Source organism: Macrosteles quadrilineatus, unplaced genomic scaffold, assembly GCF_028750875.1.
Source record: "Macrosteles quadrilineatus isolate MER2022 unplaced genomic scaffold, UCM_ALF_1.0 Scaffold_1__1_contigs__length_201487025, whole genome shotgun sequence".
Taxonomy (NCBI): domain Eukaryota; kingdom Metazoa; phylum Arthropoda; class Insecta; order Hemiptera; family Cicadellidae; genus Macrosteles; species Macrosteles quadrilineatus.
This window is the reverse complement of record NW_026542594.1, coordinates 46,457,944-46,472,477: the sequence shown is the minus strand read 5'-3', so window position 1 is coordinate 46,472,477 and position 14,534 is coordinate 46,457,944. Positions and strand designations below refer to the sequence as shown.

At 38.0% G+C, this 14,534-nt stretch overlaps 1 protein-coding gene across 4 annotated transcripts in view; it reads right to left on the bottom strand.

Annotated features, from left to right (window-relative positions):
- Positions 1-552: 552 nt before the first annotated feature.
- The window catches only part of LOC128982902 (tRNA (guanine-N(7)-)-methyltransferase), a 152,902-nt gene continuing 138,920 nt past the window's right edge, over positions 553-14,534 (bottom strand). For all 4 annotated transcript variants that reach the window (XM_054401964.1, XM_054401963.1, XM_054401965.1 and 1 more), the window contains one exon: positions 553-749. Coding sequence is in view for 1 of the 4 variants with exons in the window: in XM_054401965.1 (XP_054257940.1) it covers positions 702-749 (48 nt within the window). In the remaining 3 variants the exon portion in view is untranslated. The remainder of the gene's footprint in view (positions 750-14,534) is intronic.

The window sequence follows — 14,534 nt, the reverse complement described above, 5'->3', positions numbered from 1 at the left end:
CCGCCAAGTCAGCAATCCAAAAAAGATAATAAATCATTACTTTTTCCGCCAAGAAAAACAATGTAATGTATGTAAGTTTGGCAACTTGGCGGCAGACTTTTGCTCGATCACTTTAAAAAATACCATAAAACTAGTTTCATTGAGCAAGTATCTCTCCCATTAGTACATTGCTAGGTGAGACCTTATTTTACAAAATTTGACCTTATTTGTGACACTTTTCATAAAATCATAATAGCGATGGTTTTATATTTACTGATTACCTCGAAATTATTATACTTAGTTGGACTAATTAAGTAGAGAAGTTGATTTGTTAAATTATCCACGAACGTAACTTTAATGAAAAAAAAAACCAAGCAAAAGTCTGCCGCCAAGTTGCCAAAGTTACATACATTACATTGTTTTTCTTGGCAGAAAAAGTAATGATTTATTATCTTTTTTGGATTGCTGACTTGGCGGGGAAAGTGTTAGCACTTAGTGGTTTTTTGTTAGATAACATATTTTTCAATTTCCATAGATTCTATTTGGGTAATCAAATCAATCAATTGACAAGAATGATATAAAACTGTATAATATAGGATCCAAGTTTAAGCTTCTTTTTAGTACCGTATTATGAAATATAAATGTGCTTGTCTCCCCCTAATTTGAGGAAACATCAGTGATTCCTCTTTTAGAATATTTTGCTAGTTGGTAATTGGTAAATGCTATCTTGATCCGTCTTCTTTTCTTGACATATGTGCTATTTCACTGTCCTGAAATTACAAAAATTCCACATAAGAAAACAAGATTTGCACACTGAAAATGCTAAATTGTCTCACTTAAAATAATAAAACCTAGTATAATTGCCAATAATAATAATAAAACTAATGATTCTACATGCATAAGACTCTTATTATTGCGGCGCTATTGTAGAACATGCAGTGCCGGGGTTGCAAAATTTCTGGAGGGCCATGAAAATTCAGTCATTAACACATTTACCGCGACAATATTTCATTGCTTCAGTGTGAGATCAGCATTTACCATGAGGTTCGTATCACTTGTGCGTGTAGGGCAGTTCCCGCCATTTCATTGCGTGTTCCCATCCCGATCCGTCAACTACTACAGAATTTGTGATGGTTTCATTGTGTGTATTTAGCATATTTGGAACGCAATTATAAGCATTTTCAGCAATCAGTGTGATAAGGACAGATAGGCAAAATAATCTCCTATATGTCATCATAGTATCCTCATGTAATAATATTAATAATAACTAGTATCATATTCCAAAACCCCTAGGATCATAATATGTACAACTAATCAACAGTAATTAGTTAATGATTAACAATAATAACTGTTGAGCGGCAAGCAGTAACTCATTGAGAGGTGGTACCTTGGATGTAATTAAAAAAATAGTATTACTGTACTATTTCCGGCCTAAGTGACAGATTAAAACTGTGCTTCCAAAAATTACATTGTTTTTCAACAACTTTATAAACTAGATCTATACTCAACAGATGAATTATTAATCAAAATGGATTATTTATCTGACGTTGTGCAAGGATATTTTTTGCATTTTACAAAACAGGTTTCAATTAAACAAGTAAATGAGGGAAGACAAGTTCGGCATTTATATGTCCATTGATTACTGTTGGATAATCGGTTTGATTTAATATAAAGCTACATGACAGGCAGAAGTAGTGTCTGCAGACACTGGCCATCCATCCAACAACAATTGTGGCTGTTCGTAAAAAAAATAAAAAGCTATGCTAATTATTTAATTAAAATTACAGCTCGGATACTTTTAGATACTTTTTTTGTAAATCTTGAAAAAAAAACATCAAATAAATTGCACATGATAATAGTCAATATGATTAACAATGGACTTTGATACACCTGTTGTCCATTAAAACACTCACAAATAAACATAACTAAAGGGACTCTAACATGTATAATAGTCAGGGATTCAATTTTAAACAGTAATTAGTAGTTCTGTACTAAGATAAGTTTTATGTTTGAAGTAAATACATTAATTGATAGGTAAATTGAAATTTGTTTTATAAAATAGAACTGAACTAATTCATGAGTCAAAAACTATAAATAAAAAAAAATAACAAAAACAAGTTAAAAGTCAGCGGCAATTTAAATAATGTTCAAGACATATCACTTCTTTCCACCAAGTTTAGGCTTCTTCAATTAACCTCCTCTGTGGCCTGAAGGTCCTTGTTGATCTTCGCAGCTGAGGAGGTACATTCGGGTGTGGTAAAGCTTCTGCAGGGGATGTTCTAGGTCATAGCTGAGGAGTGACAATCGGATGTTGTGAAGCTACTGCAGGGAATGTTCTAGGGCTAGAAAATACAGCTGGTGATCCATGGTTTTCTGAATTCCGAACATGTACTTCTGGATTTCGTACTTGGAAATCTGAAGAAGACAGTAGCTGTGGTAATTGTTTAATGCAGGGGTCGTCTTCCTCTTCTGATTCATTGTCTTGGTAGCATTTCCTAATTTGACATACAAGTACCTAATTGTCTAAGTATGGTTCATATTTTCCATTTTACTTTCCCTTCAACAAGAGTACGAATGTACACTTTACTTCCAATAGAAAAGCCTTTCGTTATATTATATCGCAGCACTTCAGAAGGTTTATCTCTTGTGAAGGTTTGATAAAATCTAATTTAGTTCGCAGATTACGACCAAAGAACAAAAATGCAGGTGTTTGTCCAGTTGCAGTGTGAGGTGTAGCTCGATAGCGAAATAAAAATGTCCTCAAGTTGTCTGTGAACAAGCTAGGCTTTTTATCGTACTGTAATTTGTTCAGAGCTCTTTTAAAGGTATCTACATTTTTCTCCACTTGTCCATTTGAACTTGGGTGAGCTACTGGAGTCGTAATATGTTTGATATTATTACACAAGCAGAAATCTTTAAAACCTTGCGAAGTAAATGAAGTTCCGTTGTCTGAGACAATTGTTATAGGTATACCATATTTACACAACAAATTCTTGAGCGCTTCTACGGTCTTTTCTGTTGTAATAGAGGACATAGGTACTATTTCTGGCCATTTCGAGAAAGCGTCAATCACTAAGAGAAACATTTGTCCGTAAAATGGTCCAGCGAAATCTAAATGGATTCGACTCCAAGGTTCACTTTCTTTAGGCCAGTTGACTAGATGTGTTTTACTTGGTAAATTTTTTGCAAACAAGTTACATTCACGGCAACGGTGACAAGTCTGTTCAATTAGAGCATCCATACCTGGCCACCAGACATGACCCCGAGCCTCAGACTTAATTCTGACCATGCCAATGTGAGATTCATGCAAGTAGTCCATGATGTAAGTTCGGTATTTAGGTGGAATAACAGTTCTTATTCCCCATAGAAGACAGTTATTATGCAGAGTCAGTGCATCTTTCTTAGAAAAGTAAGGCCTCAAGTTCTCATCTGGACACTTATTAGACCAACCAACTTTTACATAGTGCATCACCTTGTTCAAAACAGGGTCCTTAACAGACTCCTCAGTGATTTCTGTACAAGTAATAGGGATCTCAGACTGCACTTCTGTTTGAATTGTCGCTACTATTGTATGGTGTCCCTCATTGTTGGAATCGAAAGAATTAGGTTGAAATGACGGTAATCTACTCAAACCATCGACTTTACCAAAATTTTTTGTAGATATGTATTCAATGTCATACGTATAGTTAGAAAGTATCAGTGCCCAACGCTGAAGTCTATGGGCAGTTGTGGTCGGTACCCCTTTCTTAGATCCAAAAATTTTAAGCAAGGGTCTGTGGTCGGTCTGTAAAATGAAGTGTTTTCCCAGTAGGTATGGGCGAAACTTCTTTATCGCGAAAATAATGGCCAGCTCTTCTCTTTCTATTTGAGAATAGTTCGCTTCAGTGGAAGTCAATGTTTTCGAAGCATATGCAATAGACTTTTTAGAGTTGTCAGGAAATATATGAAAAATTGCAGCACTGATTCCTACAGCTGATGCATCTGCAGCAAGAATGATGGGTAACTCTGGATTGTAATGCGTTAGTATGGGAGCATTCATTAACTAGGTGGCGTTCGCAGAGGCATCCACAAAATTGAGCGGAGTCATCAAGGGTTCATATTATAATGTTTTTTTCATACTGCAGTAAAAAGGGATCACATAATTTGTCCGAGTTTTCAACTGTCCGAGTTTGTTAAAAATTACAAAATATTTGAAAAATCATTTGTCCGAGTTTTCAACTGTCCGAGTTTTGATAAATAACTAATAATAATTAGATAAATCAACTATCCGAGTTTTCATTTGTCCGAGTTTATTAAATTATAAATATCGATAGGCTATATCAAGTGTCCGAGTCTTCAACTGTCCGAGTATGGTTTAAATAATAATTATATTTCGTTAAATCAACTGTCCGAGTTTTCATTTGTCCGAGTTTTTAAATTATTTAAAAAAATATCAAAATATCATTTGTCCGAGTTTTCAACTGTCCGAGGAGGGGCGACATCAAAATGTGACACTGCGCGCCGAGACTAGCGTGTCTAAAGCGCCTGTTCAGAAGTCGATGTGAACCCCTTCTGTGAAGGAGTCAGGCATTGTGCGAGCCAAGAGAGGCCTTCACGTCGAATTAAGAAAAAATATTCTATTTTTATATAAGACTAATTTTACAATTATTTATTATAAAACTAAACTCTCATCACCTAACACAACCAACCAAACTTGCTGATAATATAATAATGGCGGGGGTATTTTATATTATCAGCAGGTTTGGTTGGTTGTGTTAGGTGATGAGAGTTTAATTTTATAATTAATAATTGTAAAATTAGTCTTAAATAAAAATAGAATAATTTTCCTAATTCGGCGTGAGGGCCTCTCTTGGCTTGCACAATGCCTGACTCCGTCACAGAAGGGGTTCACATCGACTTCTGAACAGGCGCTTTAGACACGCTAGTCTCGGCGCGCAGTGTCACATTTTGATGTTGCCCCTACTCGGACAGTTGAAAACTCGGACAAATGATATTTTGATATTTTTTTAAATAATTTAAAAACTCGGACAGTTGATTTAACGAAATATTATTATTATTTAAACCATACTCGGACAGTTGAAAACTCGGACACTTGATATTTCGATATTTTTTAAAATAATTTAATAAACTCGGACAAATGAAAACTCGGACGGTTGATTTAACTTATTATTATTAGTTATTTATCAAAACTCGGAAAGTTGAAAACTCGGACAAATGATTTTTCAAATATTTTGTAATTTTTAACAAACTCGGACAGTTGAAAACTCGGACAAATGAACCTCACCCAGTAAAAACAGTCGTTTAACGCGTTGCGGGTCTAAAGTAGCATTTTTACTCTTTAGGGAGGAAAAATCGTGTTTAGCCTCAATGGAGTAAAAATCAGCTGTTGTCAACTCAGTTGTAAACTTCGATTGTAAACGATTGCATGTATCGAAAATATGTACCAATTCGTGCAACGTTATCATTTTAACCTACAGTCTACGGTCTCTTCCCATAGCATTTTAGCATTGCAGATACATTAATCCATTCCCACACTCAACACTGCTCACCTTTACTTCCTTCACCACCCCCTACGTCATGGACCTGTTTCCCTCTCTTCCTATATCATTTTAGGATTGCAGATACATTAATGTAATTTATTGCCAAAGACAGTTACCACACTCTGCACTGCTAGCCTTACTACTTCCTTCACCATTTCCTACGTCATAGGCCTGTTTCATTTCCTTCTCATAGCATTTTATGATTGCAGATACCTTAATCTAATCGTCACAAACAGTTCCCACAGTCCGGACTGCTTGCCTTTACTACAGTAGAGTCCCGATAGTCCGAAATGGTTGGGACCGGACCCATTTCGGATTACCGAATATTTCGGATTAAGCGAAATTTTTACTAAAATGCACGTAACTATGAAATACAACGTTTAAGATTGCCCACTGGCCTACTAACAACGAGTCTATCCCGCCCAGCTGCTCGGATATTACATAATACTTTGACGAAGTGCAACTAAGTGTCGTAACACAACAGTGCTAGCAGTTTCGGCTTTTTCCGATAGGTGACAGCACATACTGGGTCACTTTATGTGTCTGCATTAATGGCGTTACACGATGGTGCTAGTAGTTCCAACTTTCCCCGATAGGTGGCAGCACGTACTGGGTCACTTTTCGTGTCTGCATTACCGGCGTTACGCGATGGTGCTACTGTAGTACAGTACAGTAGTTTCAGCTTTCCCCGATAGGTGGCAGCGCGTACATTTATGTACACTTTGTAACGTTATCTTTTGAGGTTGTGAGTGTGGTGAAGAAATGGCTTCAAAACGTAAACATACTTCGGTTACATTGCAAGACAAACTTGAAGTGTTAAAACGATTGGACAATGGTGAAAGTGCGTCAAAATTGGCTGTTGAGTTTGGTGTGGGGAATGCTACGATCACCGACTGGAAGAAAAACCGTTTGAAAATAGAACAGTTTTGTATTGCTTCCACAAGTAAGGGTACAAAATCCCACCATACAGCGAAAACAACACCACTGGAGAACCTCGACAGTGCTTTGTTTGTTTGGTTTTCTCAAGAGAGAGAAAAAGGTACCCCGATTAGTGGACCCTTGATCAAAGAAAAAGCTCTACAGCTAAATGAATTATTGAACGGAGACACATCTTTTTCTGCTAGCACAGGTTGGCTTGATCGTTTTAAGAAGCGTCACGGCATACGACAATTAGCCATTACGGGTGAACGTCTATCGTCAAATGAGGCTGCTGCAACCGAATACGTTTCAGATACATTTGCTGAACTGATTGCTGAAGGAAACTATTCACCGCAGCAAATTTACAATGCTGATGAAACTGGGCTTAATTTTAAGGCATTGCCTAAAAAAAGTCTGGCTTCTAAAGAAGAAATAAGTGCACCTGGTTTAAAAATAAGCAAGGAAAGATTGACAGTTTTGGCCTGTAGTAATGCTGCAGGAAATCATAAACTCCCTTTAATGGTTATCGGCAAAGCAGCAAAACCAAGGGCATTTAAAAACCTAAATATAAATGCATTGCCTGTCGTCTACAAAAACTCCAAAAATGCTTGGATGACCTCAGCACTATTTAAGGGATGGTTTAACGACCACTTTGTTCCCGAAGTCACTCGATTTTGTAACGAAAATGGCTTACCGGTTCGAGCATTACTTTTTCTCGACAATGCAACCTCTCACCCGTCAGACGACGAATTAATAAGTGGAGATATAAGGGCCGTGTTTTTACCACCGAATGTGACCCCTTTGATCCAGCCAATGGATCAACATGTACTACAGCATGTGAAGCTCTCATATAGGAAAAAGTTGTTGAGAAGAATACTGGAAGATCAGGACGAAACGCTCTCGTTGCTTCAAAAGCTCAAGATGGTAAACATTAAAGACGTCATTTATTGGGTAGCAGAAGCATGGGAATCTACAAGTGAACAACTGTTGAAAAAATCTTGGAGTAAACTGTGGCCAAGCCTAACTTTTGAGGACAACTTGAATCAACATGAAGAAAGAAACAATGTTGTGCAGGTGCAGGAGCTGTTACAAAACATTCCTGGGTGTGAGGACACTAATGCAAATGACGTGAATGAGTGGTTACAAGCTGACGACAATGATCATGAAGTTTTAAGCGATCAGCAGATCGTTGAAAGGGTTTTGAGGGAACCAGAAAACATCTCAGACGAGAGTGAAGGCGAAGCTGACGACGGCAGCGAGCAGAGAGTATCCCACTCGGACGCGGCGGCTGCCTTTGATCTAGCGCTACGTTACGTTGAACAACAGTCCGTCTCGACCCCAGCCGATACATTGTTTCTAAGGCGTTGGCGTCATTATGCTTCTAAAGAGAGATCCTCTAATCTTCGTCAAAAAATTGTAACAGACTTTTTTAAACCAACTTAAGACATTCAGTTCAACACTATATGTAAGTTTCAAACACTGTCTTTACTGTACTATACATTTGAAAAGTAGGCTACTGTACTTGTGTAATTTGTACTTGCCATTCTATTATTCACTGTTTTTTTTTTTTATTAATAAAGCATAACCGTTTTTCACTTTTAACATTTTTTTGAATATCCTTTTTTCCAAAAAAAAAAAAACAAAAAAAAAAACACGTTTTCGGATTAAGCGGACTTTCGGATTACCGAAGTTCGGATTATCGGGACTCTACTGTACTTCCTTCACCACTTCCTACGTCACGGACCTGTTTCCCTCCCTTTCCATAGCATCATAGGATTGCAAATACCTTAATCTAATGGTCATAAACAGATCCCACACCCCGAACAGCTCGCCCTTACTACTTCCTTCACCACTTTCTCCGTCACGGACCTGTTTCCTTCCCTTCAAATAGCATTTTAGGATTGCAGATACCTCTTAATCTAATCGTCATAAACAGTTCCCACACACCGGACAGCTCGCATTGACTACTTCCTTCACCACTTCCTACGTCGCGGACCCGTTTTCCTCCCTTTCCATAGCATCATAGGATTGCAAATACCTTAATCTAATGGTCATAAACAGATCCCACACCCCGAACAGCTCGCCTTTACTACTTCCTTCACCACTATCTACGTCACGGACCTGTTTCCTTCCCTTCCAATAGGACCTACTGATAGGAATGCAGATACCTTAACCTAATCGTCATAAACAGTTTCCACACTCCGGACTGCTCACCTTTGCTACTTCCTTCACCATTTCCTACGTCACGGACCTCAAGCTAGTGTCGTCATTTGATTATATTTATGATTCATACTGTTTCTGTTCTAATATCTGTGAAATAATGCTATCAGCTATTTCTTTATCTACTGCATTCAAAAGTCAACAGCTGATCACATGTCTTTGTTTATGTGTCAAATACTGCTTCCATAAGGATTACATTGAAACTTTGAGACCCAGTGGGGCGGATTCCTGAGAGACTTTTTTAACGCCATATAGATGTTGGCACTCACCGATATCGTCCGCACTAGTGAGTACTACGACTATCCGCAGTATTATCCTGATAATTAGACCAATTCGTAAATTACAAGGAAAAATGTGGTTCGGATTCCACTATAAACTGTAGGTCCCTTAGTTGCCATTAGCTGTATGGGCTATTAATTAACAGCTGTGTCTAAGGAACATGTCGGCCTTAGTCACTAACAAGACTACAAGATCGCGCCACTCATCCTACACTCATCCTTCACTCATATTTGGGTTAAAATACGCACATAGTGGCGTCCCCATCTTAAATAATTGAATTGAATTGAATTGATATGGTCTTTATCACCATGCAAAATTTGAAAACCATTGATTCAGCCGTCTAGGAGTTTGTGTATTACGAAATGCATAAGAGTTGACGTATAAGAGCTTCGCTCGCTCCGCTCAACAAGGCTTTTAATTTGTTGAAACTGCGTTTACATTGGTCAATCCACAACCAGAATCTACTCCTTTCTTCCACAGTTGATTTAAAGGATAACAAACTTTTGAAGATTCTGGTATGAATTTGGAGTAGTATGTAATCATCCCTAAAAATGCCTCCAATTCTTTCACATTTGATGGCTGTGGCATATCGACAATGCCTTGAACTTTAGAATCCGAAACTTGTAAGCCATTTTTAGTTATTACAAACCCAAGATATGTCACTGTTTCTTGCATAAACTTGCATTTATCTTTGTTCAATTGGAATCCACTCTTTAATTTTATTAAGTATTCTCTAGATTTGTGTAGTGTTCTTCATCGTTGTGCCCTGTAACAATTATATCATCTAGATAGTTTGCTACACCTGGCAACCCATTCAACATGTTGTACATAACTTTAGAAATGATAGCTGGAGCGGATGCGATTCCAAAACAAAGTCGCTTGTATCTGTAAAGTCCTTTGATAGTATTAATCACTAGTAAGTCTTGCGAATCTCTATTTTTACTGGTATTGACAGGTAGGCATCAGATAAATCTATGACTGAGAATTTTTCTCCTCCATTCAAATTAGCAAATATTTCCTCAGGTGTAGGTAGAGGAAACTTCTGAAAGTCACTGAGGAAACTACCAGAATAGTCAATTGGTTCAATCAGATCAGCTTCTACAAGCCTGTCGATTTCCTTGCACACTTTGTCCTTTATTGCAAATGGAATTGGCCTTGCCTTTTTGTAAATAGGAGAAACGTCTTCCTTTAAAATTAAGTGTGCCGTGAATTTTGTACAATGGCCACTTTTGTTACAAAGAGTTCCTCATTAGAATCAATTACTTTACTCAAGCTCATTCTTGGAAGTGAACTTTGAAACCCTGACCTTGAAATGTTATCAACTTCCTTGGAAACCCATAAAGAATCACTTTGTAATGAATTAAGTGGCAATTTGTTGATTTTAAGCTCCTCGATCTAGTCTGTACCTAAAAGATCCTGAGTGTGTTATACATGATATGAACTGGCCACATATTACCAAAAGCCCAATAGCCTATCAGTACCAACTGTCGTCAACTGAGGACAGCAGCAGTATTCTTCTGACCGGTGAGTAACATGGTGGCAGCGGTGGTGCCCCAAGCCTGTTTATAGAAGAAGAAGAGACTGAAAAGAAAGCAAGCGTCATCGCCATTATTCAGTGCGCGTCGGTGACCATAAACCTTTTCATATTTTTTATTGTCGGAAGTGTCTAAAATTAGTTTATTTTCAGTCCAGAAGTTATTTTTATTGTTTTAATGCAGTTTAAAGTAATATACCTTGTAAATATGTGCAGTTATTCATTATCAACCGATTAGCCGGCAAGATTGTCGTAGCCATAGCCCGTACAGTCATCAAGAAAAATAACTTACTTAACTCAAGATTTTCATGATAAAAGTATACATGGTATTCAAATTTATTTTAATATTATCTCTAAACAATGCCACCAGGAAAAGATGGACAGTCAACAGAGCCTGAGGTAAAAAATGTAGATTCTAACCTAGGCCTAGGCTTAGACACAAATGCAGTAACGCTAGGCCTACCTCCACCTTAACAAGTGGATGTGAAAGGTGACAATGTTGTAGAAAATTTGATATATTTTAAATTGCAATATGAAAACTATTCGATTGCTACAGGTTTAGATAAAAAAACCACGTGAGGTGCAAGTAGCCACACTCTTATCAACCATAGGCAAAGATTGTTTAAAGATCTTTACTAGGCTAGACATAGATAATGACAAAAAAAGTTCTGCCCAAGGAATTTTAGAGGCTTAGGATGCCTATTTTCAACCTGACAAAAACGTTGTGTATGAAAGATTCATATTTGGCTCGGCCAACCAAGAAGCGTATGAAAGCATTGATCAATATGTTTGTAGGCTGCGTCATCTAGCATCCTCATGCAAATATGAGAACTTGGAGTCTGAGCTCATACGTGATCGTCTAGTTTTAGGTGTTTCAGATGTCAGCCTTCGCAAAAAGCTATTGGGAGATTCTAAGCTTACGTTAACCTCGGCCATTGACACATGTAAAGCGCATGAAGCTACAAATAAACAATTGAAGAGGATTATTACCCAAAACGAGACCGAGGATGAGGTATTGAATAAAACATCGCCTGTCTACTCACAAGGTAGGACCAACTCAAGTTATTCTAAACCCAAGACTTGTATCTATTGCGGAAACCTTCATCAATGGAAAAAATCTCTATGTCCTGCATTTGGCAAGACGTGTCAAAATTGTGGTAAACTTAACCATTTCTCTATTGTATGCAAACAAGGTAAATTTAACAGAGCTAATTTCAAACCAAACGCAAACTTTAACAGACAGCAGACCTCTAGTGGGCCTAAATCTAAATATAATCGCAAGCAACTGCATTTTATTGGTGAGGAATCACAACCATCAAGTAATGATGATAGCGAAGATTCTTTGTTTTCACTTTTCCAAGTCAGTAGTAGCATTCCTTATAGGCCTACTGTACACAATCAACCGAAGAAGCAATGGTTCACTGAGTTACAACTAAGTTGTAACGGTAAATTTAGGACTTATAAATGTCAGTTAGATACTGGAGCTTCCAGTAATGTGATAAACGTTGAGGATTACAATAAACTAATTTGTGATTACAGCCCTCATTTCAGGCCAAGTCAAATCAAACTCAAATGCTATGATGGCAAAGTCATTAAATCTGTAGGGCAACAAGTCTTGCAATGAGGTATTGACAACAAGATTTACAACTTAGTCTTTCAAATAGTTAAGTCCCCTTATCAAAAACCCTTAATTTCAGCTGAATCTTGTGCGAAACTAGTCCTAATAAAAGTTAAAGCGAATCTGTGCTCAGTGCAAGAAACGATGAAGCCTTGGGACAGAGCGGACATTCTTAGTGAGTTTAATGATGTTTTTGAAGGCCTAGGCATACTCCCAGGAAAGTACCATCTAGAATTAAATAGTAATGTTGTTCCTATCAAACATGCTCCTCGCAGAGTACCAATAGCACTCAAACAAAAAGTAAAACTTAAATTGTTAGAATTGGAAGAAAAAAATGTAATCACAAAAGTAGCAGAACCATCAGAGTGGATAAGCAGCATGGTTGTTGTGACTCGTAACGATAAGATACGCATTTGTATTGACCCTAAAGACCTGAATATGGCTCTAAAACGATCGCATTACCAAATTCCAACGATTGAAGAAATTCTACCAAATTTAGCCAAAGCTTAAGTATTTACTAGTTTAGATGCCAAAGATGGCTATTGGCAAGTTGAGTTAGATGAACCATAGAGCTTCTTAACCACATTTTGGACTCCTGAAGGTCGTTACCGTTGGTTGCGCCTACCGTTTGGCTTAGCGCCGGCAGCAGAGGAATTTCAGAGACGGCTCAACGAAGTATTATCCGGCTTAGAAGGCGTCAACGTCATAGCAGATGACATTCTGGTCTACGGGTGTGGTGACACATACGATGAAGCAGTCATGGATCATGATATAAAGCTGAAGCATTTACTTGAACGAGCTCGGCAAACGAACTTGAAGTTAAACAAACAAAAGCTCAAACTGCGAGAAAAAGATTTAGCCTATATGGGTCATGTACTAACTCAAAACAGTCTAAAACTAGACAATACAAAAATTTTAGCCATTCAGAAGATACCTCAACCTAAAAATGTGACCGATCTGCAGAGATTTCTAGGACTTGTAACCTATCTGGCTAAGTTTGTCCCTACGTTATCCGATCGGTGTGAAGTCTTACGACAACTGACACAAAAAGACGTGCCATGGACATGGGATGTAACCCATAAGAATGCCTTCGAGAATCTAAAAGATATGCTATCAAAAGCTCCGGTATTACGATATTATGACGTCACTAAACCGGTAACGCTACAATGTGACGCCAGTGACACAGGTCTCGGATGTGCTTTAATCCAATTAGACCAACCAGTGGCCTATGCATCTAGGAAAATGAGCCAAACAGAGAGACGCTACACTCAAATAGAAAAAGAATGCCTGAGCATTCTATTCGCTTGCAATCGTTTTCGTCAGTGTGGCAAAGAAGACATAACGGTGGAGACAGATCACCAGCCTCTGCTGAACATCTTCAAAAAGTCTGTTCTGTCAGCACCCAAGCGATTACAATGTATGATGCTTAAACTACAAAAGTACAACGTTGATGTATATAGCAGACACCCTGTAACGAGCTGCGCAAACAATGACGAGAAATGATGAAAAGGACTTAGAATCATGGCAAGTACACCAAATACAAGAGGAGGAAAATATGTTTAACAGATTGGAAGAAATATCGTCCACGGAGCATTTAAATGTCACCAAAGATCGACTTGATCAGATAAAAAAGCACACCAACCAGGACAAAGAGCTTGTTGCAGTGAAAAAAATCATACAAGATGGATGGCCAATGGCAAAAGACGCCCTTCCAAATGAAGTGAAACAATATTGGACATACAGAGATGAAATTAGTATTCAAGATGGACTCATTTTTAGGGGTGAACGCTTAGTAGTGCCAAAATCCCTACGAAGAGAGATGTTAAACAGGATACACTCGAGTCATCAAGGCATTGATGCCAGTCTCAGAAAGGCAAGGCTAACGTTATTTTGGCCACATATGTCGGAGGACATTAAATTGACAGTTCAAGAGTGTTCGGCCTGTTTGGAATTATAACCCGCTCCTGCTCATTTACCTATGCAGACCCATAGAATCCCTGATCTACCGTGGAAGAGATTAGCGCTTGACATATTTCACCACAAAAATGACAATTATCTAGTCACAGTAGACTATTACTCAGATTTCTTTGAATTGGACAAACTAACTGATCTGACATCAGCCACTACGGTAGAAATTGCAAAGAAAAACTTCAGTCGTCACGGCTGCCCCTTAACAGTGGTGACTGACAATTCACAAGCTCAGTTTCAAACAGCTAACTTTCACAGATTTGCAAAAGAATGGGAGTTTAATCACGTCACATCGTCGCCATATCACCCGAGAGGTAATGGCAAGGCTGAATCAGCTGTAAAGATAGCAAAATACTTAATTAAGAAGACTGAAAGAAATTCAGAAGATCTATGGATGGCTTTATTAGAGTGGCGCAACACTCCCACTGAAGGAATCAACTCAAGTCCTGTTCAACGCTTGATGTCTCTTCGCACAAGA